At 41.2% G+C, this 26672-nt stretch overlaps 1 protein-coding gene across 1 annotated transcript in view; it reads right to left on the bottom strand.

Moving 5' to 3' along the window:
* LOC306971905 (cGMP-dependent protein kinase 2-like) overlaps positions 1-26672 on the bottom strand; it is a 44720-nt gene that overhangs the window by 667 nt on the left and 17381 nt on the right. The window contains exons 10-21 of the mRNA XM_079568345.1: positions 26385-26462; positions 22647-22741; positions 22515-22583; positions 17448-17546; positions 17228-17375; positions 14074-14210; positions 10349-10438; positions 10141-10282; positions 8915-9078; positions 6173-6295; positions 4539-4601; positions 4075-4141 (exon numbers count right to left, since the gene is read on the bottom strand). Coding sequence (XP_079424471.1) covers positions 4075-4141; positions 4539-4601; positions 6173-6295; positions 8915-9078; positions 10141-10282; positions 10349-10438; positions 14074-14210; positions 17228-17375; positions 17448-17546; positions 22515-22583; positions 22647-22741; positions 26385-26462 — 1275 coding nt within the window. The remainder of the gene's footprint in view (positions 1-4074; positions 4142-4538; positions 4602-6172; positions 6296-8914; positions 9079-10140; positions 10283-10348; positions 10439-14073; positions 14211-17227; positions 17376-17447; positions 17547-22514; positions 22584-22646; positions 22742-26384; positions 26463-26672) is intronic.

Below are 26672 nucleotides of genomic sequence, written 5' to 3' on the forward strand. Positions count from 1 at the left end.
GGGTTATAATGAGGGTTATAATGGGATAATGAGGGTTATAATGGGGATAATGAGGGTTATAATGGGGATAATGAGGGTTATAATGGGGATAATGAGGGATATAATGGGGATAATGAGAGTTATAATGAGGGTTATAATGGGGATAATGAGGGTTATATGGGGAGAATGAGGGTTATAATGGGGATAATGAGGGATATAATGGGGATAATGAGGGATATAATGGGGATAATGAGGGATATAATGGGGATAATGAGGGATATAATGGGGATAATGAGGGATATAATGGGGATAATGAGGGTAATGAGGATAATGAGGGTTATAATGGGGATAATGAGGGTTATAATGAGGATAATGAGGGTTATAATGGGGATAATGAGGGTTATAATGAGGATAATGAGGGTTATAATGGGGGTAATGAGGGATATAATGAGGATAATGAGGGTTATAATGAGGATAATGAGGGTTATAATGAGGATAATGAGGGTTATAATGGGGTAATGAGGGATATAATGGGATAATGAGGTTATAATGAGGATAATGAGGGTTATAATGAGGATAATGAGGGTTATAATGGGGATAATGAGGGTTATAATGGGGATAATGAGGGTTATAATGGGGATAATGAGGGTTATAATGGGGATAATGAGGGATATAATGGGGATAATGAGGGTTATAATGGGGATAATGAGGGTTATAATGAGGATAATGAGGGATATAATGGGGATAATGAGGGTTATAATGGGAGAATGAGGGTTATAATGTGGATAATGAGGGTTATAATGGGAATAATGAGGGTTATAATGGGGATAATGAGGGATATAATGGGGATAGTGAGGGATATAATGGGGATAATGAGGGTTATAATGGGGAGAATGAGGTTATAATGTGGATAATGAGGGTTATAATGGGGATAATGAGGGTTATAATGGGGATAATGAGGGTTATAATGTGGATAATGAGGGATATAATGGGGATAATGAGGGTTATAATGGGATAATGAGGGTTATAATGGGATAATGAGGGTTATAATGGGGATAATGAGGGTTATAATGGGGATAATGAGGGTTATAATGGGGATAATGAGGGATATAATGGGGAGAATGAGGTTATAATGTGGATAATGAGGGTTATAATGGGATAATGAGGGTTATAATGGGGAGAATGAGGGTTATAATGGGGATAATGAGGGTTATAATGGGGATAATGAGGGTTATAATGGGGATAATGAGGGTTATAATGGGGATAATGAGGGTTATAATGGGGATAATGATGGTTATAATGGGGATAATGAGGGATATAATGGGGATAATGAGGTTATAATGGGTTATAATGGGGATAATGAGGGTTATAATGGGGATATGAGGGATATAATGGGGATAATGAGGGATATAATGGGGATAATGATGGTAATGAGGATAATGAGGGTTATAATGGGGATAATGAGGGTTATAATGGGGATAATGAGGGTTATTGAGGATAATGAGGGTTATAATGGGGATAATGAGGGTTATAATGGGATAATGAGGGTTATATGAGGATAATGAGGGTTATAATGGGGATAATGAGGGTTATAATGAGGATAATGAGGGTTATAATGGGGATTATGAGGGTTATAATGGGGATAATGAGGGATATAATGGGGATAATGAGGGTAATGAGGATAATGAGGGTTATAATGGGGATAATGAGGGTTATAATGGGATAATGAGGGTTATAATGAGGATAATGAGGGTTATAATGGGGATAATGAGGGTTATAATGGGGATAATGAGGGTAATGAGGATAATGAGGGTTATAATGGGGATAATGAGGGTTATAATGGGGATAATGAGGGTTATAATGAGGATAATGAGGGTTATAATGGGGATAATGAGGGTTATAATGGGGATAATGAGGGTTATAATGAGGATAATGAGGGTTATAATGGGGATAATGAGGGTTATAATGGGGATAATGAGGGTTATAATGAGGATAATGAGGGTTATAATGGGGATAATGAGGGTTATAATGAGGATAATGAGGGTTATAATGGGGATAATGAGGGTTATAATGAGGATAATGAGGGTTATAAGGGGATAATGAGGGATATAATGGGGATAATGAGGGTTATAATGAGGATAATGAGGGATATAATGGGGATAATGAGGGTTATAATGGGGATAATGAGGGTTATAATGGGGATAATGAGGATTATAATGGGGATAATGAGGGTTATAATGGGATAATGAGGGTTATAATGGGGATAATGAGGGATATAATGGGGATAATGAGGGTTATAATGAGGATAATGAGGGTTATAATGGGGATAATGAGGATTATAATGGGGATAATGAGGGTTATAATGGGGATAATGAGGGATATGATGGGGATAATGAGGATATAATGAGGATAATGAGGGTTATAATGGGGATAATGAGGGTTATAATGAGGATAATGAGGGATATAATGGGGATAATGAGGGTAATAATGGGATAATGAGGGTTATAATGAGGATAATGAGGGTTATAATGAGGATAATGAGGGTTATAATGGGGATAATGAGGGTTATAATGGGGATAATGAGGGTAATAATGGGGATAATGAGGGTTATAATGGGGATAATGAGGGATATAATGGGGATAATGAGGGTTATAATGGGGATAATGAGGGTTATAATGGGGATAATGAGGGTTATAATGGGGATAATGAGGGATATAATGGGGATAATGAGGGTTATAATGGGGATGATGAGGGTTATAATGAGGATAATGAGGTTATAATGGGGATAGTGAGGGATATAATGGGGATAATGAGGATTATAATGGGGATAATGAGGGATATAATGGGGATAATGAGGGTTATAATGGGGATAATGAGGGTTATAATGGGGATAATGAGGTTATAATGGGGATAATGAGGGTTATAATGGGGATAATGAGGGTTATAATGAGGATAATGAGGGTTATAATGGGGATAATGAGGGTTATAATGGGGATAATGTGGATATAATGAGGATAATGAGGGTTATAATGGGGATAATGAGGGATATAATGGGGATAATGAGGGTTATAATGGGGATAATGAGGGATATATTGGGGATAATGAGGGTTATAATGAGGATAATGAGGGATATAATGGGATAATGAGGGTTATAATGGGATAATGAGGGTTATAATGGGGATAATGAGGGATATAATGAGGATAATGAGGGTTATAATGGGGATAATGAGAGTTATAATGGGGATAGTGAGGGATATAATGGGGATAATGAGGGTTATAATGGGGATAATGAGGGATATAATGGGGATAATGAGGGTTATAATGGGGATAATGAGGGATATAATGGGGATAATGAGGGATATAATGGGGATAATGAGGGTTATAATGGGGATAATGAGGGATATAATGGGGATAATGAGGGTTATAATGGGGATAATGAGGGTTATAATGGGGATAATGAGGGTTATAATGGGGATAATGAGGGATATAATGGGGATAATGAGGGTTATAATGGGGATGATGAGGGTTATAATGAGGATAATGAGGGTTATAATGGGGATAGTGAGGGATATAATGGGGATAATGAGGATTATAATGGGGATAATGAGGGATATAATGGGGATAATGAGGGTTATAATGGGGATAATGAGGGTTATAATGGGGATAATGAGGGTTATAATGGGGATAATGAGGATAATGAGGGTTATAATGGGGATAATGAGGGATATAACGGGATAATGAGGGATATAATGGGGATAATGAGGGTTATAATGGGGATAATGAGGGTTATAATGGGGATAATGAGGATATCACGGGGATAATGAGGGATATAATGGGGATAATGAGGGTTATAATGGGGATAATGAGGATAATGAGGGATATAATGGGGATAATGAGGGTTATAATGGGGATAATGAGGGTTATAATGGGGATAATGAGGGATATCACGGGATAATGAGGGATATAATGGGGATAATGCGGGTTATAATGGGGATAATGAGGATAATGAGGGTTATAATGGTGATAGTGAGGGTTATAATGGGGATAATGAGGGATAATGAGCTACTGTGAGTGATCAGGTGATGTCACTGTGACCTGTCGTCGGAGCGGGGAGGGGAGTCGTCTCTGCTTCAGCCCGTCCCAGTTAAAGCCCTGGAACCACCTGCAGCAGAACCACCACATACGAACCTCAGACACGAGTCCAGGACTGGAGCTAAACCCTAGATAAGACGCTGTCATTGTCGTCCATCGGAACCAAAGTCCTAGACCTTTTCTGGTGGAAAACGACGGCTCTACACGCCTCGACTCGACCCAGTTCACACTTGTTTTTCTACGTGCCAAGGCTAATAATACTACAGGAAAGAAGCAGCTAAAATACGAACTATGAAGATAAGCTACAGATAAGGTCCGTTGAAAAAGGGCAAAGTGTCAGAGAGTGTTTTGTCACAGCAGATTGTCCACCAGAAATGAAGCAAATGGCACTTGAAGCTAGCGGTTAGCACTAGCATGACGCTAAGGTTAGCATTATGGTCTTGTTCCCGCTCCTGGTCTGGACTCACTTGTGTTTCCGGATGTCGTTGATGCCGTTCTTGTTGTTCCCGAGTCTCTCCACTGGGTTCAACCTGAGACCAAACACAGAGTCAAGGTTCAGTCCTGGTTCAGTCCTGGCTCAGTCCTGGCTCAGTCCTGGTTCAGTCCTGGCTCAGTCCTGGTTCAGTCCTGGTTCAGTCCCGGCTCAGTTCTGGTTCAGTTCTGGCTCAGTCCTGGTTCAGTCCTGGCTCAGTCCCGGCTCAGTCCTGGCTCAGTCCCGGCTCAGTCCTGGCTCAGTCCCGGCTCAGTCCCGGCTCAGTCCTGGTTCAGTCCCGGCTCAGTCCTGGCTCAGTCCCGGTTCAGTCCCGGCTCAGTCCTGGTTCAGTCCTGGCTCAGTCCTGGCTCAGTCCTGGTTCAGTCCTGGCTCAGTCCTGGTTCAGTCCTGGCTCAGTTCTGGCTCAGTCCTGGTTCAGTCCTGGCTCAGTCCTGGTTCAGTCCTGGCTCAGTCCTGGTTCAGTCCCGGTTCAGTCCCGGTTCAGTCCTCAGTCCTGGCTCAGTCCCGGTTCAGTCCTCAGTCCTGGCTCAGTCCCGGTTCAGTCCTGGCTCAGTTCTGGCTCAGTCCTGGTTCAGTCCTGGTTCAGTCCTGGCTCAGTCCTGGCTCAGTCCTGGCTCAGTCCTGGCTCTGTCCTGGCTCAGTCCTGGTTCAGTCCCGGCTCAGTCCCGGTTCAGTCTTGGCTCAGTCCTGGTTCAGTCCCGGCTCAGTCCTGGTTCAGTCCTGGCTCAGTCCTGGCTCAGTCCTGGTTCAGTCCCGGTTCAGTCCCGGTTCAGTCTTGGCTCAGTTCTGGCTCAGTCCTGGTTCAGTCCTGGCTCAGTCTTGGCTCAGTCCTGGTTCAGTCCCGGCTCAGTTCTGGTTCAGTCCTGGTTCAGTCCTGGTTCAGTCCCGGCTCAGTCCTGGTTCAGTCCCGGCTCAGTCCCGGTTCAGTCCCGGCTCAGTCCCGGCTCAGTCCTGGTTCAGTCCTGGCTCAGTCCTGGTTCAGTCCTGGCTCAGTCCTGGCTCAGTCCTGGCTCAGTCCTGGTTCAGTCCTGGCTCAGTCCTGGTTCAGTCCTGGTTCAGTCCTGTCTCAGTCCTGGTTCAGTCCTGGCTCAGTCCTGGCTCAGTCCTGGTTCAGTCCTGGTTCAGTCCTGGTTCAGTCCTGGCTCAGTCCTGGCTCAGTCCTGGTTCAGTCCTGGCTCAGTCCTGGTTCAGTCCTGGCTCAGTCCAGGCTCAGTTCTGGCTCAGTCCCGGCTCAGTCCCGGCTCAGTCCTGGTTCAGTCCTGGCTCAGTCCTGGCTCAGTCCTGGCTCAGTCCTGGCTCAGTCCTGGCTCAGTCCCGGCTCAGTCCTGGTTCAGTCCTGGCTCAGTCCTGGTTCAGTCCTGGCTCAGTCCTGGTTCAGTCCTGGCTCAGTTCTGGCTCAGTCCCGGCTCAGTCCCGGCTCAGTCCTGGTTCAGTCCTGGCTCAGTCCTGGTTCAGTCCTGGTTTAGTCCTGGTTCAGTCCTGGCTCAGTCCTGGCTCAGTCCTGGTTCAATCCTGGCTCAGTCCTGGTTCAGTCCTGGCTCAGTCCTGGCTCAGTCCTGGCTCAGTCCTGGCTCAGTCCTGGTTCAGTCCTGGTTCAGTTCCCGTTACCTGCAGAGGCGTCTGATGAGGTCGTCCGCTCGCTTACGGATCTTTTTGGGAAAGTCCATTTTCTCGACGCCGCGAAGAATCGACGTGTAGATCTTGATCGGGTCGGAGCCGCTGAAGGGGGGGCTGAGCGGAGACACGGGACACTTTTAAACTGTCCAGGAAGAACAGTCCCGGACAAGCCTTTTCTCACATATGGCCTTTTCTTTCTTTCTTTCTTTCTTTCTTTCTTTCTTTCTTTCTTTCTTTCTTTCTTTCTTTCTTTCTTTCTTCTTTCTTTCTTTCTTTCTTTCTTTCTTTCTTTCTTTCTTTCTTTCTTTCTTTCTTTCTTTCTTTCTTTCTTTCTTTCTTTCTTTCTTTCTTTCTTTCTTTCTTTCTTTCTTTCTTTCTTTCTTTCTTTCTTTCTTTCATCCATTCATAAATTTATTCATTCATTCATTCCTTCCTTCCTTCCTTTCTTCCTTCCTTGAAGGATTTTAACCTCTTAACTCCCGCCTGAACCGAGAGGATCTTTTTCCTCACGTCATCAGATTATTTTTCCATCATTTTTTTGTTGGGAATTCAACTCATTTTTGTAACTTTTTTGTCATTTTTTTGTCACATTTTTTCATTTTTTTGTCACATTTTTGTCATTTTTTTGTCACATTTTTGTCATTTTTTTGGTCATTTTTTTTGTCATTTTTTGTCACATTTTTGTCACATTTTTGTCATTTTTTTGTCACATTTTTGTCATTTTTTGTCACATTTTTGTCATTTTTTTGGTCATTTTTTTTGTCATTTTTTGTCACATTTTTGTCACATTTTTGTCATTTTTTTGTCACATTTTTGTCATTTTTTTGTCACATTTTTGTCATTTTTTGTCACATTTTTGTCATTTTTTTTGTCATTTATTTGTCATTTTTTGTCACATTTTTGTCATTTTTTTTGTCATTTTTTTGTCACATTTTTGTCATTTTTTGTCACATTTTTGTCACATTTTTGTCACATTTTTGTCACATTTTTGTCATTTTTTTTGTCATTTTTTGTCACATTTTTGTCATTTTTTATCAAATTTTTGTCACATTTCTGTCATTTTTTTGTCACATTTTTGTCATTTTTTTGTCATTTTTTGTCACATTTTTGTCACATTTTTGTCATTTTTTCGTCAATTTTTTTAATCAAATTTGTATCATTTTTTTGTTGTTAAATCTTTGTCATTTTTTTGTCAAATTTTTATCACATTTAACCTCTTAACCTTAACTACTTATTATATTAAGCTGAAATTTTGAATTTTGACTAATTAGAACCTTCTGGTAAATTATATTTCATAAGGCTATAATACTATTAGGTCCTACTTATCCCAAATAGCAAGAACAATTATAAAATGCAAACCAGACAAACTCTCGGGTCTCAGGAGGCTTTAGGAGGCTGTTTTTGGCAAACCCTTCATTATTCCATCATTTAAACACGTTTTGGAGATAGAAAAGTTTAAGTTGTATTATCTTTCAAATTGGAACATGTTTTATTAGAGGAGCGTCCACTTCTGATGTGGATCGTTTAGTTTAGTTTAGTTTAGTTTAGTTTAGTTTATTTGAGCAGTTGAAGCAAAAGCTCATGAGCGTCACCCCCGAAATAACGGTGAGAATGTGTAAATATTCTGATGTTCCAAAGCTTCTGAGGCTGAAAGTTCATCTCCAGTTTCTGACATAAAAGAGCGAGTCTGAATCACTTTCTTCCAAAGTCATGAGTGAAAGAGTGAAAGAGTGAAAGAGTGAAAGAGTGAAAGAGTGAAAGAGTGAAAGAGTGAAAGAGTGAAAGAGTGAAAGATGTGGTGGGATCATAGACCTCAAGGTGAAAACATTAACGTGCACCTTGGCTCCTCCTCCAGCAGATGGCGCCCCGGGCCTGCCCTGTTTACATGACTGTAGACGTTTCTTTATTTTTAAATGTGTGATGTGGCTGACAGTAAAACGACACATTTCCCTCCAAAGACAAAGACCAAAACTAAATGTCTAACACTGAATGTGAGTAAAACTGCGGCAATGTTTTTCTCAACAAAACCAAACAGACTCGAAACTAAGCTTTAAGAAACACATCAAAAAGGTCAATAAAATATAATCTGTTTACATTTAAATTTAAATACATTTTTTTTTGTCATTTTTTGTCACATTTTTGTCACATTTTTGTCATTTTTTGTCACATTTTTTTCATTTTTTGTCATTTTTTTTGTCATTTTTGTCACATTTTTGTCACATTTTTTGTCACATTTTTGACATTTTTTCGTCAATTTTTTATCAAATTTTTATCTTTTTTTTGGTCATTTTTTTGTTAAACTTTTATCACATTTAACCTCTTAACCTTAACTACTTATTATATTAAGCTGGAATTTTGAATTTGTACTAATTAGGACCTTCTGGCCTTTAACAGCAAATGATATTTCATAAGGTTATGTCTCGGGGACGGCAGATGGAAAGTCTGGTCCAGCATCTTTTCATCTGCTGATTCATGCTCCTGTACATGTCCCTGTCAAATAAATCAAATCAAATAAAACTAAATGACGACAGAAGTGGAGGCTCTCAGTCGTGCAGGTGCTGCTCATCTTCAATGAAGGTTCTTGAGTCGTCTCAGAAGAAGAACCTCAAGAACCTTCATGGTAAAAGAAGACAGAGGCCCAGGGCGACACACCTGCCCGTCAGCAGCTCGTACAGGCCTGTCAGGACCCCCCCCCTGCCCGTCAGGACCCCCCCTGCCCGTCGGGACCCCCACCTGCCCGTCAGCAGCTCGTACAGCAGGATGCCCGTGGCCCACAGGTCGACCGCGGCGTCGTGGCCTCGGTTCAGGATCACCTCTGGAGCCACGTACTCCGGAGTCCCACAGAACGTCCAGGTCTTCCTCCCACAGACCAGGCGCTTGGCAAACCCAAAGTCCGCCTGGAAAACCACAGAGACGTCAAACCCCGGGCCCGGAGTGAGAGGGGGGGGGGGGGCGGGACGGGGGGCGGGGGGCGGGGGCCTCGAGTCACGGGTTCAGCTTCAGCCTCCCAAACATCTGCTCACCATAACCCACATCTGCACTTAACCCCTTAACTCCCCAATCTTACCCCAATCCAAAAGCTTCTGGAAAAAAGCTGTGGAACTAGCAACAAAACTGAGACGAAAACAATGATGGAAATGTGACAAAAAAGTGACGAAAAATTGATGAAAAAGTGGCAAAAATGTCACAAAACTGTCACAAGAAATTGACAAAAATTGATGAAAAAATGACAAAAAATGACAAAAATGTGACAAAAAAATTAAAAAAATGGACAAAAAACAAAACCCAAAAATTACAAAAATGATAAAAATTTCATAAAAAAATGACGAAAAAATTACAAAAAATTTGACAAAAAATGACAAAAAAAATGACTAAAAAACGACCAAAAAATGACCAAAAAAATGACAAAAAAACGACCAAAAAATGATAAAAATGTGACAAAAATGTGATAAAAATGTGACAAAAAAGGACAAAAAATTGACAAAAATGATAAAAAATTTCACTAAAAATTGGCGAAAAAATAAAAAAAAAATTGACAAAAAATTGACAAAAAAATGAGAAAAAAAATGAGAAAAAAATGTGATTAAAATGTGACAAAAAATGACAAAAAATGACGAAAAAATGACCAAAAAACGACCAAAAAATGACAAAAAATGACAAAAAAACGACCAAAAAACGACCAAAAAATGACAAAAATGTGACAGAATGTGACAAAAATGTGATTAAAATGTGACAAAAAACGACAATAAAATGACAAAAAAATGACAAAAATGTGACAAAAATGTGACAAAAATGTGACAAAAATGTGATAAAAATGTGACCAAAAAATGACCAAAAAAAATGACAAAAATGAGTTGAATCCCCAACAAAAAATGATGGAAAAATGTGATGCCGTGAGGAAAAAGCTCCTCTCGGTTCAGGCGGGAGTTAAGAGGTTAAAGCGACACAGTGTCACTCACCAGTTTGAGGTACCCGTCCTGGTCCAGGAGCAGGTTCTCGGGCTTCAGGTCTCTGTAGATGATGTTCCTCTGCTGAAGATACTCCAGAGCCTCCAGGACGCAGCCGCAGCAGAACCGCGCCGTCGACTCGTCAAAGAAGCCCCTGAAACAACAAAGACTTTCACACAAACATCTCATTATTATGTAGAGCATCTGGCCCGTCACTCACGTGTCTCTCAGGACGGTCCACAGCTCCCCCCCCAGACACGCCTCCAGCAGCAGGTAAACGAACTTCTGATCCCGAAACGTCCGGAAGAACCTGCGGGACCAGAGGAAAAAACACTTCAAGTCTTTACAGGACTCGAGTCTCCGCCCCTGCACGTCAGAGTAAACAAAGACATGGAGAAAAGGATCAAATATGAAGGATTTTAACCTCTTAACTCCCGCCTGAACCGAGAGGAGCTTTTTCCTCACGTCATCACATCTTTTTCCATCATTTTTTTGTTGGGTATTCAACTCATTTTTGTAACTTTTTTGTCATTTTTTTTTTATAGCATTATGTCACATTTTTGTCACATTTTTGTTATTTTTTCGTTAATTTTTTATCACATTTTTATAATTTTTTTGTCACATTTTTGTCATTTTTTTGTCAATTTTTCATCATTTTTTTGGTCATTTTTTGTCACATTTTGTCTTTTTTTTTTCTTTTTTTGTCACATTTTTTTCATTTTTTTGCCATTTTTTGCCAATTTTTTGTCACATTTTTGTCGTTTTTTGTCACATTTTAGTCATTTTTTTGTCATATTTTTGTCATTTTTTTGTCATTTTTTGTGTCATTTTTTTGTCATTTTTTTGTCATTTTTTCGTCATTTTTTTGTCATTTTTTCGTCATTTTTTCGTCATTTTTTTGTCATTTTTTCGTCATTTTTTTGTCATTTTTTTGTCATTTTTTTGTCATTTTTTTGTCATATTTTTGTCATTTTTTAGTCATTTTTTTGTCATTTTTTTGTCATTTTTTTGTCATTTTTTTGTCATTTTTTTGTCATTTTTTTGTCATTTTTTTGTCATTTTTTCGTCATTTTTTTGTCATTTTTTTGTCATTTTTTTGTCATTTTTTTGTCATTTTTTTGTCATTTTTTTGTCATTTTTTTGTCATTTTTTCGTCATTTTTTTGTCATTTTTTTGTCATTTTTTTGTCATATTTTCGTCATTTTTTTGTCATTTTTTGTCATTTTTTTGTCATTTTTTTGTCATTTTTTTGTCACATTTTTGTCTTTTTTTGTTAATTTTTTATCAAATTTTTGTCTTTTTTTTTAATCAAATTTTTGTCATTTTTGTGAAATTTTTGTCACATTTTTGTCATTTTTTGTCATTTTGTTGTTAATTTTTTATCAAATTTTTGTGAAATTTTTGTCACATTTTTGTAATTTTTTTGTTAATTTGTTATCAATTTTTTTTCATTTTTTGTGAATTTTTTGTCACATTTTTGTCATTTTTTTGTCAATTTTTTATCAAATTTTTATCATTTTTTGTCACATTTTGTCAATTTTTCGTCATTTTTTTGTCCATTTTTCGTCACTTTTTTGCCACATTTCCATCATTGTTTTCGTCTCAGTTTTGTTGCTATTTTCACACCTTTTTCCCAGAAGCTTTTGGATTGGGGTAAAGCCAAACTGGAGAAAACGTGCTCGGTTCAGGTGGGAGTAAAGGGGTTAAACATGAAACATACACACACATGTACTGGAGTAATCCGCCCTCCTCTGAGTACTAGTACTACAGTCTGTCGGTGTAAATGTGACGGATCTGTCGCTGATGGACGGTTTGTAAATGTCCCGGTGTCTCTGTAAACTCTGTCCTTTGTCCCGGACGGAGGACATTCCTGAGCGGGACCTGGGAGACCAGAGTCCGCCTGAAACCCCCGCCTGAACGGGACGGACTGAACGGGACGGCCTGAACGGGACGGCCTGAACGGGACGGCCTGAACGGGACGGCCTGAACGGGACGGACTGAACCCTCAGACTCGTCAGGTCAAAACTCAATGAGGTTTTTATTCCACTTTTGCAACAACATCTTGTCTTTATAAAAAGCTCCGGTCGGGGGAGGTGCATCCGCACAGTAAAGTGAAGATTACTACGCGGATTTCGAAGTACTCCTGGTATTATTACGCCTTACAATATAGTTCCCCCTTTTATCCGCTTAGAAAATCCACATTGTTTAATTGTGTGTAATTATACTTTGTAGTGTAACACTTCACGTAACCATATTTAAATAAGGAAACCGTGGAAGAGCTTGGTAGCTTCTATCTTCACCTGTTTTGGAGCTATAGAGGAGAGAGGGAGAGGCTAAATGCTAACGCCGTCTGAGCTGTGTTTACGTGACTGAAGATCAGACAGGTCCTAAAGAACTCGTCAAAGCTCAGGTAAGAACATATCTCAGGATGTAAAAACGGTGGCCTGTTCCTTTAAGGCACCGGAACTGAAAAGCAGGTATCGTTAAAGTACTTGGTATCGGAAAAAAAATTAACAGTACCCAGCCCTACTCGTACATGGTCAAAACTTTCCAGCCTTGGACTTAACATCTAGAGCAGACCTACTCAATAGGCGGCCCGCGGGCCAGTTCCGGCCCGCCAACCAATTAAGTCTGGCCCGCGCCTCATTTTCCATAAGTATATGACGTAAGTAAGTAAGTATATGACTTAACGCCGACTGTAACAAGTGAATTTCTCCTTTGTGAGATCAATAAAGGTTTATCTTATCTTATCTTATATCTATTTTTTGGCACTATCCGGGCCGCGTTCGCATCGGAATCGTGCTGCTTTGCGTAGCAGTGCCTGCAGCCTAGCTAGCGTCTCTCCTACAGCGCGGCTCAGATGAAAACATGGCTCTGTAAAACGGTGTAAACTGAGTGAACAGGAGCTGATCGTTGGACGGACTGACAGGTTTTCTAAACCGAAGCACAGGGACAGTGTGCAGCGTGTTTTTGGACTTTTGTTCGGATTATCCCACGCAGAAGCAGCTGTCTTCACCACCGCGGCAGATGACCATATGTTTCCCTGTCGTCTTCATCGTTACAAAGGGCTTGACCAGCGACTGTTCAGTTCAGTTCAGTTGTGGATGTTTGTAAAGTGGACGATGTGAGTTTTGGATAAGTGTTCTGCACCTGCAGCGCGTGTTTAACCGGTCAGCGCTAAAGCTCGCTCTCTGGGCTCTAACTTAACTAAATAACATCTGAATCATGAATCTGACAGGTGCATTTTCTTCTTTTCTCCCCCGACTTCATTCGATACGTCTTTGTGGGAAATGTACAAGCGCAGAGATGCTCTTTGTGAAGTGAACAGGCCAAAGAGAGGCTGAATATGTGGATGAGCTTCTTTCACTTTGATCATAAAGCGTGAGGTCTGGACAGAACAGCAGGTCAGGGGTTTGGTCAGCGCTTGTCCCTCAGCTGAGGAGCAGTGGCTGAGCAGGAGATAGTCATGTTGTTTGAGATGAGCTGGTCTCACATGTAACTCTCTTTGGTCTGGTTTATGTGATTTAGTCCTGCTTTAGCCCTGATAGATCATGCTTTGCCCTGGTTTAATCCTGGTTTAGTTCTGAGTAGTCCTAGTTTATTATTAGGCTCTTTATTAATCTGTATTAATATGTTATTGCAATGTTTCTAAAGCCTAAAATGCTGGAATATAAAACAACTATTGAGTTTAGGCCCAATTCTATTCTATTCAAGCATTGATGATAATGAAATTATCATTTATTTAACACAAAAATGTGAATATGTTTGGTGGCGGTGGTCGGCTCACCGACTGACCGGCCCAGTGGCCAATGACCTCCCACACAGTGACAAAAGTAATTGAAGAGCCCGGATCTAGAGTTTTGCGACAGTTGGTCACGGAATCATGGCCGACCCCCTGATTTTCTCCGGCAGCCCCTAAGATGTGATGATGATGAAGTAAATGACCTGGTGATGAAGGGGCAGTGTATTTCCTGGAGCAGCGTCTTCTCTGAGTAAACGTGCTGCTGCTGCCGGTTCTCCACCACCAGCTGCTTCTTTATGACCTTCAGAGCGAACGCGGTCGGCTCGTCCTCCAGCTTCACCTGCAACACAGTTCATGATAAACCAGACAGAAGGTGCAGGAGGAGGGACTCTGCCTTCTTCAACTGTCCCACTGTTCTGACTGTGGGAGTCCACTGCAGCTCATACTGATGTGGACCATCACGAGCAGCTCAGTGAAGAACCGAAACAACCACACTGAAGATGTTATGGTGTCCAAAGTGTATGACATTGTATTTTCTGCTCACTCAGTTTAGACCATCCATCCCATCACATTGCACCAGCCCCTATGGCGCCCCCTGCAGGCGGGGGGTCCACAGAAGGACGGCCTCATGGTTCTAACCGGGCCTGTTGGTCTCTCATAAGGGGCTCTTTGTCTGACCCCTGACCTCGGACCTGTTTGCCCTGGGAGACCCCGACAACAGAGCTCCAGGATCATCCGGGCTCAACCCCCTCCACCACGTTAAGGTGACGGTTCGAGAGGGGGGGGGGACGTTTTAACCTCTTACCACCCGCCTAAACCAAATGCATTCTGTCCTCTTTCGGCTGTGGAGCACCTCATTTGAAAGCTAAGACCCACAAAACGGATCTTTTTCCTCGCAGTGTTGCTGTGTTGTGTCACCTTTTTTTATCTTTCTTTTTCTTTTTTCCATTTTTGTGACATTTATGTTGATTTTTGTCAATTTTTTGTCACATTTTTGTTGATTTTTGTCACTTTTTTGTCACATTTTTGTTGAATTTTTGTCACTTTTTTGTTGAATTTTTGTCACATTTTTGTTGAATTTTTGTCACTTTTTTGTTGAATTTTTGTCACTTTTTTGTTGAATTTTTGTCACTTTTTTGTTGATTTTTTGTCACATTTTTGTTGATTTTTGTCACATTTTTGTTGAATTTTTGTCATTTTTTTGTTGATTTTTGTCACTTTTTTGTCACTTTTTTGTCACTTTTTTGTTGAATTTTTGTCACTTTTTTGTTGAATTTTTGTCACTTTTTTGTTGAATTTTTGTCACTTTTTTGTTGAATTTTTGTCACTTTTTTGTTGATTTTTTGTCACATTTTTGTTGAATTTTTGTCACTTTTTTGTTGAATTTCTGTCACTTTTTTGTTGATTTTTTGTCACATTTTTGTTGATTTTTGTCACATTTTTGTTGAATTTTTGTCATTTTTTTGTTGATTTTTGTCACATTTTTGTCGAATTTTTGTTGATTTTTGTCACTTTTTTGTCACTTTTTTGTTGAATTTTTGTCACATTTTTGTCGAATGTTTGTTGATTTTTGTCACTTTTTTGTCACTTTTTTGTTGAATTTTTGTCACATTTTTGTTGAATTTTTGTCATTTTTTTGTTGAATTTTTGTCACTTTTTTGTTGAATTTTTGTCACATTTTTGTTGAATTTTTGTCATTTTTTTGTTGATTTTTGTCACATTTTTGTCGAATTTTTGTCACTTTTTTGTCACTTTTTTGTTGAATTTTTGTCACTTTTTTGTTGAATTTTTGTCACATTTTTGTTGAATTTTTGTCACATTTTTGTTGAATTTTTGTCACTTTTTTGTTGAATTTTTGTCACATTTTTGTTGAATTTTTGTCACATTTTTGTTGAATTTTTGTCACTTTTTTGTTGAATTTTTGTCACTTTTTTGTTGATTTTTGTCACTTTTTTGTCACTTTTTTGTTGAATTTTTGTCACTTTTTTGTTGATTTTTGTCACTTTTTTGTCACTTTTTTGTTGAATTTTTGTCACTTTTTTGTTGAATTTTTGTCACTTTTTTGTCACTTTTTTGTTGAATTTTTGTCACTTTTTTGTTGAATTTTTGTCACATTTTTGTTGAATTTTTGTCACTTTTTTGTTGAATTTTTGTCACTTTTTTGTTGAATTTTTGTCACATTTTTGTTGAATTTTTGTCACATTTTTGTTGAATTTTTGTCACTTTTTTGTTGAATTTTTGTCACTTTTTTGTTGATTTTTTGTCACATTTTTGTTGATTTTTGTCACATTTTTGTTGAATTTTTGTCATTTTTTTGTTGATTTTTGTCACTTTTTTGTCACTTTTTTGTTGAATTTTTGTCACTTTTTTGTTGAATTTTTGTCACTTTTTTGTTGAGTTTTTGTCACATTTTTGTTGAATTTTTGTCACTTTTTTGTTGAATTTTTGTCACTTTTTTGTTGAATTTTTGTCACATTTTTGTTGAATTTTTGTCACTTTTTTGTTGAATTTTTGTCACTTTTTTGTTGATTTTTTGTCACATTTTTGTTGATTTTTGTCACATTTTTGTTGAATTTTTGTCATTTTTTTGTTGATTTTTGTCACATTTTTGTCGAATTTTTGTTGATTTTTGTCACTTTTTTGTCACTTTTTTGTTGAATTTTTGTCACATTTTTGTCGAATTTTTGTTGATTTTTGTCACTTTTTTGTCACTTTTTTGTTGAATTTTTGTCACATTTTTGTTGAATTTTTGTCATTTTTTTGTTGAATTTTTGTCACTTTTTTGTTGAATTTTTGTCACATTTTTGTTGAATTTTTGTCATTTTTTTGTTGATTTTTGTCACATTTTTGTCGAATTTTTGTCACTTTTTTGTCACTTTTTTGTTGAATTTTTGTCACTTTTTTGTTGAATTTTTGTCACATTTTTGTTGAATTTTTGTCACATTTTTGTCTAATTTTTGTCACATTTTTGTTGAATTTTTGTCACATTTTTGTTGAACTTTTGTCACATTTTTGTCACATCCTTGTTTTCTTCTCATTTTTTGTGGCTGTTTTGGTGCTTTTTTCCCAAGAAGCTTTTTGATTCGGGTAAAGCCAAACTGGAGAAAATCGAATCCGTTCAGGTGGGAGTTAAGAGGTTAAACCGCTTTATCTAAATCATTTACGTAATTCATAAAAAGAGGAGAGGCCCAAGAGCTGATCCCTGTGGTTCACCAGAGGAAATGGTTAAAAAAAACTGTATTCTTGGTGTTTGGAGCTTTACACACTGTCCGATCTGTAACTTCCAAACCACCCACATTGTTTCCCGGACATTTGGATCATGTGACCCCCCCTGGCCCCGCCCCCCGCCCTCCTCACCAGCTCGACTCGGCCGAAGCCGCCCGTCCCCAGCGTGGCGATGAGCTGCAGCTGCTCCAGGGGCCGCTCTCGCCGGAGCAGGTCCAGTCGGGCTCGGAGGCGGTTCAGCTCCGACGCCTCGGCCGGGTCCGGGATGGGGCTCTGGGCTCTGGGGGGGGGGGGGGGAGGAGAAGAGTCAGATGCCCTCCCTTCATCTCCCACGTGAACAGTTCTGACCGACCGTTTGTGCCTCCGCCGGTCGCTCTGGGACAGCTCCTCCACGTAGCTCCTCACGTGGACCTGCAGCTCCTCCCACGTCCCGACCGTCTGCACGAAGCTCCTGCACAACACTCAGTCAGTCATTCATTCGTTCATTCATTCATTCATTCAGTCATTGCTTTGAGCCACAGGAGAAACGCAGATGTTTCACTGGAAAAGGGGATCCAGATGTGTCCAGGAGGGAGGTTTTTTACACTTAACCTCTTAACTCCCGCCTGAACCCAGAGGATCTTTTTCCTCACGGCATCACATTTTTTCCATCATTTTTTTGTTGGGCATTCAACTCATTTTGGGAACTTTTTTTTTATTTTTTCTCACATTTTTGTCTTTTTCTTTTTTTTTTTTTTTGTCAAATTTTAATCACATTTTAGTCTTTTTTTTGGGTCATTTTTCGTCCATTTTTTGTCAGTTTCTTTTGCCACTTTTTCATCAATGTTTTCTCTCTTTTTTGTCACTTTTCCATCATTGTTTTCGTCTCAGTTTTGTTGCTATTTTCACAGCTTTTTTCCAGGAGCTTTTGGATTGGGGTAAAGCCAAACTGGAGAAAATGTGCTCGGTTCAGGTGGGAGTTAAGGGGTTAAATAACAAAGAAACATCCACATTCACAATAAGCCGAATGCCCATCTCGGGTCGCCCGTTGCATTATGGGTAATGGAATTTATTTCGGCTCCAAACAGTATTGATAGTTAGCGTAAAGCAGGGGTCACCAACCTTATTTCAGCTGAGGGCTACTTTAAGAGCATTAAGTTGTTCGAGGGCGACCAGTTAAAAACAAATCCTAAAGACTTAAACGTTCACTGTTCACTTATAGGATATTGACCCCATATTATATTAAAATAGCTTTATTTTAAACTCATACCGAGTCACAAGAACCGAAATAACTGTAATTTTAAGAATTCGATTCAAGAAAATGAAGTGTTTTACACTTTAGAAAAAGTCCCAAGGGCTACTGGACATGCCCCAAAGGGCCCCTGGCCCCCCACGTTGGTGACCCCTGGCGTAAAGCAAGGAAGAAAGCTCTGATTTGGAAAGTTGAGGATATAAAGTGCTTTTGTCGTCGCCGTGGAGCTTGTTACGATATTAGCATAAAGTCTATTTTTACACCAGGGCTGAGACGGAGACACAGAAACTGAAAGAACTGAACGGCTCATTTGTCGAGCTGCTTCAAAGTGACGACCAGGCCTTGTTCACATAGTTGGAAAAACTATGTGAGAAAAACATTTCTGGAAAGCGAGACTGCATCTATGGAGGACCGTGGCTGCCAAAACTATAAATATATACATAAATAAATAAATAAATAAATAAATTTTAAAAAGATAAAATTTGCAAAGAAATGCGTGCAATTATGAGAATAAGTGCATTTATTTCTGTATTTATTTATTTATATATTTATTTATTTCTGTATTTCTGTATTTATATATTTATTTATTTATTTTTATATTTATTTATACATTTATTTCTGTATTTCTCTATTTATTTCTCTATTTCTGTATTTATTTTTGTATTTATTTATTTATTTATATATTTATTTATTTATATATTTATTTATTTATTTCTCTATTTATTTATTTATTTTTGTATGTATTTATTTATTTCTCTATTTATTTATTTATTTCTCTATTTATTTTTTTATTTATGCATTTATTTATTTATTTCTGTATTTATTTATTTATTTCTCTATTTATTTATTTATTTCTCTATTTATTTATTTATTTCTGTATTTATTTATTTATTTCTGTATTTATTTCTGTATTTATTTCTGTATTTCTCTTAATGAGATGCAAATCATGGGGTGGGTCGGGATGCCTCTGCTGTAAGCTCATTGGTCAATCTTTTTCCTTGCTCCAGAGCTTGTCCAGCATAGACGGCCATGTTGAGATCACTGTGTTCTCGCTATAGCCATGTCAGAACGAAAAAAAAAAAAAAGCATTCTTCCATATGCAGCAATTGCATTGTGTGTGTGTTTTTTAAACAAATAAGTAAATTATCCTTTGCTCTGGGTCGCTGAACAGCCTCCATTTTGGAGTGGTGAACGGTTGCATGTTGGACCTCAAGCATATCTAGTTGGGGACTGCTGTGCTATGTTCTAATGAGCTGAGAAGACTGGCGGACAGGAGAATCTGTAGTGTTGACTATATTATTTTCCGTTTGGATCAGTTACGTAAAGTCCCGTCGCCAGACGTCAGTCTTAAGGCGGCATTAGTACTACTATAAAGAACATATTTTTCGGTATTCGCGTAGCCCTGGCGCACACTGATCATTACATTAAACATAATCAACAGCAAATATGACCACACCAACTACAGCTGTAACATCAGTCCTCGTGGCGGAAACGTCAGTAGGCCTACATGCGTTTCTCCGAGCTGAGCCTCCTCATCAACACATCCTTCTACTCAAACTTGAACTTATGAGTGAGGTCCTTTTCAAAAGCAGCTGAATGAGCTGGGCCTTGCGTCTGTGCAGAATACTGCGCCGATGCAACGAAAACACGTTTCCGAGCGTGGAAAACGACCGGACTCTGGGGCTGTAGAACGAGCGCCTGCACCCCCACACTCCCCTCCACACTCCCCCCACACACACCCCCACACTCGCGCCACCGTTTGTACCATGAATATGGCTCGGTCAGTGCTGTGGCCGCGTCCACTTTTCAGTCTCTCTCAGCCTTCACTGAAAGCTCCAGTGTCTGAGTGTAAAACGCACACTTCGAACGCGGGGACTTTTCGGCGGACTTCAGCGCTTTGTAGTAAAACACACACGAGCACCTGTCACTGCCTTTGCCTCTCACGAGCATCGTGGACTCTCGGGGCGGAGGATGATCGTTGATGCCCCTCTATCATATCACCTATATTTTATTTTGTGCCCAGACAACACGGGAGCCGTGCGCAATTGCGCACGAGCGCAGCTTGGAAGGAACCGTGCCAGAGAAAGGGAGAGAGGGATGAAATGCCGCCTCCGTGCTAGAGGAGGAAATAGTTAGGCTACTTGTTGTGGAGTTTGGGCTGGTCTAATCGGGCAGAAAGCGCGAAAGTAACACTGTGCAATTGAGTGATCTTTGCCCAATTTGTAGTGGTTTGTAGTGGGCACACGCATCTTGACAGCATGGCGCTTCTCAGCGCACGCCTGTAATGTACATGTACGCATTTTGCGCGAGAGCTCGTCGCGTGCGGTGTATTAAACCGATTGAAAGCGCAAAGTAACACTTCGCACATGAGTGATACGTATCTTGGCCCGGTTTGTCGTGGTTATCCGGCCATCCTGCATGTTTTCTAGTGGTTATACCCGTCGCTATGGGCTGGCCATACGGGGCCATGCCCGCCCCCCCTGACACAGATGTGGTGTAGTAGACTACGTGATACGCAGACATACGCCGTATAACCACGAGACGGCCTGCAGAACTGCTGTACAACCACTACAAATTGGGCAAAGATCACTCATTTGCACAGTGTTACTTTCGCGCTTTCTGCCCGATTAGACCAGCCCAAACTCCACAAGTAACCTAACTATTTCCTCCTCACGGAGAGAGAGGACCGGCGGCATTTAATGCATGTAGGCCTACTGACGTTTCCGCCACGAGGACTGATGTTACAGCTGTAGTTGGTCTGGTCATATTTGCTGTTGATTATGTTTAATGTAATGATCAGTGTGCGCCAGGGCTACGCGAATACCGAAAAATATGTTCTTTATAGTAGTACTAATGCCGCCTTAAGACTGACGTCTGGCGACGGGACTTTACGTAACTGATCCAAACGGAAAATAATATAGTCAACACTACAGATTCTCCTGTCCGCCAGTCTTCTCAGCTCATTAGAACATAGCACAGCAGTCCCCAACTAGATATGCTTGAGGTCCAACATGCAACCGTTCACCACTCCAAAATGGAGGCTGTTCAGCGACCCAGAGCAAAGGATAATTTACTTATTTGTTTAAAAAACACACACACAATGCAATTGCTGCATATGGAAGAATGCTTTTTTTTTTTTTTCGTTCTGACATGGCTATAGCGAGAACACAGTGATCTCAACATGGCCGTCTATGCTGGACAAGCTCTGGAGCAAGGAAAAAGATTGACCAATGAGCTTACAGCAGAGGCATCCCGACCCACCCCATGATTTGCATCTCATTAAGAGAAATACAGAAATAAATACAGAAATAAATACAGAAATAAATAAATAAATAGAGAAATAAATAAATAAATAGAGAAATAAATAAATAAATACAGAAATAAATAAATAAATGCATAAATAAAAAAATAAATAGAGAAATAAATAAATAAATAGAGAAATAAATAAATACATACAAAAATAAATAAATAAATAGAGAAATAAATAAATAAATATATAAATAAATAAATATATAAATAAATAAATAAATACAAAAATAAATACAGAAATAGAGAAATAAATAGAGAAATACAGAAATAAATGTATAAATAAATACAAAAATAAATAAATATGTAAATAAATAAATAAATACAGAAATAAATAAATATATAAATAAATACATACAGAAATAAATGCACTTATTCTCATAATTGCACGCATTTCTTTGCAAATGTTATCTTTTTAAAATTTTTTTATTTATTTATTTATTTATGTATATATTTATAGTTTTGGCAGCCACGGTCCTCCATATGCATCTGGTCAGAGCCTTTACATATAAAAGTGCAAAGTTATGGAACTCATGACCCCCTGAACTCAAAACCATGACTGAGTTTAAAATGTTCTCCTCTCCAGCTAAGTCTCGGCTGAAATCAAAACAGAATTGTACCATTTGTACATTTGTAAATAGCACTGAGTTTGTGTAAATGATTTATGTAGTATATATAGGTACGTTTTTTAGATCAAATTTAAAATTTTAATTTTGTGCAGAAAGGCCCAACCAGGGACTGGAGCTGAAAATTAGCACGAGCTATAAACTCTTTTAGCATCAGGAACAAGCTTGTTTTGTGCTATGTTGACCTGCAGTGTCCCTGTCAGATAAATGAATAAATAAAACAATAAAACGGTTCTAGTGTGTGTTCCAGACTCACTCTCGGTCCAGCGTGAGGCAGTGCGTGTTGCTCTCGCTGCAGACCACGTTGGCCGAGCGCACGTCTTCACTGAGGACAGAGGAAGGTCAGGTCTGAGGCAGAACATCGTCATCATTGTCGGTGAAGCTGTACCTGATCAGAGCCTTCTCCCCGAAGTGCTCCCCGACCGCCAGCGTCTTGATCTCCTGAGGTTCAGTGAAGCCCTCGGTGCTTTGTGTCACCAGCACCTGAACGCAACACAGTCACTGTAAACACGGACCGTGCGGGATCCACGTGTAGCAGGAAAGGCTGTGATGACGCTGTAATCCTAATATGGTCGTTTCCTTTGTGGGCGACGGCAGCGGCTAAAGGGCAGATGTGCCGACGAAGAGAGTAAACTTTAACATCTGCACTTTAGTCGCTCCTCGACATTTATTTTATTTATTTAGTTTAGTTTTAAGGGACAATGTACATGAACCTCTTAACTCCCGCCTGAACGGATCCTATTTTCTCCAGTTTGGCTTTACCCAAATCAAAAAGCTTCTTGGGGAAAAAAGCACCAAAACAGCCACAAAATAGAGAAGAAAACAAGGATGTAAACGCGACAAAAATGTGACAAAAAGTGACAAAAACACAACCAAAAAGTGACAAAAATTCAACAAAAATTCAACAAAAATGAAAAAAAAAAAGAAAGAAAAAAAAAAACATACAAAAGGTGACTCAACACAGCAACAACGCGAGGAAAAAGATCAGTTTTGTGGGTCTTAGCTTTCAAATGAGGTGCTACACAGGCCTATATAACGGCCAAAGAGGACAGAAGGCATTTGGTTCAGGCGGGTGGGAAGAGGTTAAGTAAGGATTAAACAACTCGGAGCCGCATTAGACGGTTATAATGGACAACGCGGAGTCAAGAACACCACGACACAGTGTTGTTCCTCCTGCATTATAACGTCTAACGCGGCTCCTCGTTGTTTAATCTGCTTATACCAGGGTCCCACAAACCTAACATTTATAATAAATGTGTTTTTCATTGACTAAACTCACTAAATCTGCCAGACTACGGGACTATTTTGTGTGTGTTATTAGCCGCTCACTGAAGGCTGGTCTCAGAGCGAGTCATTCTCCGCAGCTATTACGAGGATCTCAGTCAGGCTCAACGACACAACATCAGCACAGAATCACAACACAACAGGACTAACCCGGAAACACTTTTCCCTGGAAGGAAACACCGATATGTGGCACTCGTGGGCAGGAGTTATTTACCTTTTACAAGGTTTAACCTGAAGCTAAAGCTAGCTAGCTCAACCAGCTCAACTGTTTATGGAAACAGCTGCGGTGGAGTCGCTCACACCTGGGCCCCCCCAACTCAAACTTTCATGTTTGACTTTACTAATCCAGACAAAGATGCTTCAATGCAGGATCATTTTATGTACGCCTGAAAATGATGAATAGCCTTAACCGTTTCCAATAGAAATGTAAAGCTCATATGTTATTAACAGTAGCTAACCTAGCTGCTCACTCTCCTCTACAAACATTTAGCAAACACTAAATCCATCTCATACGTTCCTGTCAGTCACTGATTACGCCTTTATCTGATTCAGCTGTGTCATGCGTTGCTATGGCGACGCCACAGCGGAGTGACATCCCAGTGATTTAACTACCGGACTACGTGTGCGGTTACACCAAAATAATGCACCAGCCAATCAGAATCCAGTATTCACCCAGACCACGGTATAATGAACATTAAGACAATGTAAATGTACCCAAATTAGCCAAAAGGCTAGTTTTCATGGGTCGTCCCCCTGCCAGATCTCATAAAGCAACGTCAGGCCCGAGGGCCAAATCCGGTCCTTCAGCACCTCTGGCCCTCAAGATGATTTTGAGAAATGTGTTATATATTATAAATCAGATCAATTGTCTTTGTGTTTGGTCCTCAGCTGGACTTGGACAGGGCCTGAGGCTTTCTGCTCACACGTGGACTCGATAAAGACCACAGGGCTCGCTTTGGCTTAGTCCCGCCCTCTTTATTCAAAGGCTAAATATAGGGAGCTACAGGAATACATCGGGAGAGGCCAAATGCTAACAACATCGTTGGTCTCTTTGCGTGACTGAGGGCACACACAAAGACCAGACAGGTCCACATCAACTCGTCTAAGCTCAGGTAAGAACATCTCAGTGTGGCTGAACTCTGGAGGGTCAGACTCACCTGTCCTCTGGAGGGTCAGACTCACCTGTCCTCTGGAGGGTCAGACTCACCTGTCCTCTGGAGGGTCGGACTCACCTGTCCTCTGGAGAGTCAGACTCACCTGTCCTCTGGAGGGTCAGACTCACCTGTCCTCTGGAGGGTCAGACTCACCTGTCCTCTGGAGGGTCAGACTCACCTGTCCTCTGGAGGGTCGGACTCACCTGTCCTCTGGAGGGTCAGACTCACCTGTCCTCTGGAGGGTCAGACTCACCTGTCCTCTGGAGGGTCGGACTCACCTGTCCTCTGGAGGGTCAGACTCACCTGTCCTCTGGAGGGTCGGACTCACCTGTCCTCTGGAGGGTCGGACTCACCTGTCCTCTGGAGGGTCGGACTCACCTGTCCTCTGGAGGGTCGGACTCACCTGTCCTCTGGAGGGTCGGACTCACCTGTCCTCTGGAGGGTCGGACTCACCTGTCCTCTGGAGGGTCGGACTCACCTGTCCTCTGGAGGGTCGGACTCACCTGTCCTCTGGAGGGTCAGACTCACCTGTCCTCTGGAGGGTCAGACTCACCTGTCCTCTGGAGGGTCGGACTCACCTGTCCTCTGGAGGGTCAGACTCACCTGTCCTCCGGAGGGTCAGACTCACCTGTCCTCCGGAGGGTCAGACTCACCTGTCCTCTGGAGGGTCGGTGTCACCTGTCCTCTGGAGGGTCAGACTCACCTGTCCTCTGGAGGGTCAGACTCACCTGTCCTCTGGAGGGTCAGACTCACCTGTCCTCTGGAGGGTCAGACTCACCTGTCCTCTGGAGGGTCAGACTCACCTGTCCTCTGGAGGGAGGGTCGGACTCACCTGTCCTCTGGAGGGTCGGACTCACCTGTCCTCTGGAGGGTCAGACTCACCTGTCCTCTGGAGGGTCGGACTCACCTGTCCTCTGGAGGGTCGGACTCACCTGTCCTCTGGAGGGTCAGACTCACCTGTCCTCTGGAGGGTCAGACTCACCTGTCCTCTGGAGGGTCAGACTCACCTGTCCTCTGGAGGGTCAGACTCACCTGTCCTCTGGAGGGTCGGACTCACCTGTCCTCTGGAGGGTCGGACTCACCTGTCCTCTGGAGGGTCAGACTCACCTGTCCTCTGGAGGGTCGGACTCACCTGTCCTCTGGAGGGTCGGACTCACCTGTCCTCTGGAGGGTCGGACTCACCTGTCCTCTGGAGGGTCGGACTCACCTGTCCTCTGGAGGGTCAGACTCACCTGTCCTCTGGAGGGTCAGACTCACCTGTCCTCTGGAGGGTCAGACTCACCTGTCCTCTGGAGGGTCAGACTCACCTGTCCTCTGGAGGGTCAGACCTGTCCTCTGGAGGGTCAGACTCACCTGTCCTCACCTGTCCTCTGGAGGGTCGGACTCACCTGTCCTCTGGAGGGTCGGACTCACCTGTCCTCTGGAGGGTCGGACTCACCTGTCCTCTGGAGGGTCAGACTCACCTGTCCTCTGGAGGGTCGGACTCACCTGTCCTCTGGAGGGTCAGACTCACCTGTCCTCTGGAGGGTCAGACTCACCTGTCCTCTGGAGGGTCGGACTCACCTGTCCTCTGGAGGGTCAGACTCACCTGTCCTCTGGAGGGTCGGACTCACCTGTCCTCTGGAGGGTCAGACTCACCTGTCCTCTGGAGGGTCGGACTCACCTGTCCTCTGGAGGGTCAGACTCACCTGTCCTCTGGAGATGATGAAGAAGGTGTCTCCCTCCTCTCCCTCTCGGATGATGAACTCTCCTTTGTCGTAGTATTCCTGCGCAAACACAAGGAGCCAATCAGGGAGGAGAACGGCAGAGTTAACGGGGAATTTGGCGCCTTTTTTGGCTTGTCGACGTAAAACACCTTTTTCTGCAAATGTTGTGCGTCTCATGGGGCGTTTTCCAGGGAAATTATGGACAGTATTTTCCATATTTTAACCTCTTAACTCCCGCCTGGACCGAGAGGATCTTTTTCCTCACATCAG

This window comes from Gobius niger, assembly GCF_951799975.1.
Source record: "Gobius niger genome assembly, chromosome: 12".
NCBI lineage: Eukaryota > Metazoa > Chordata > Actinopteri > Gobiiformes > Gobiidae > Gobius > Gobius niger.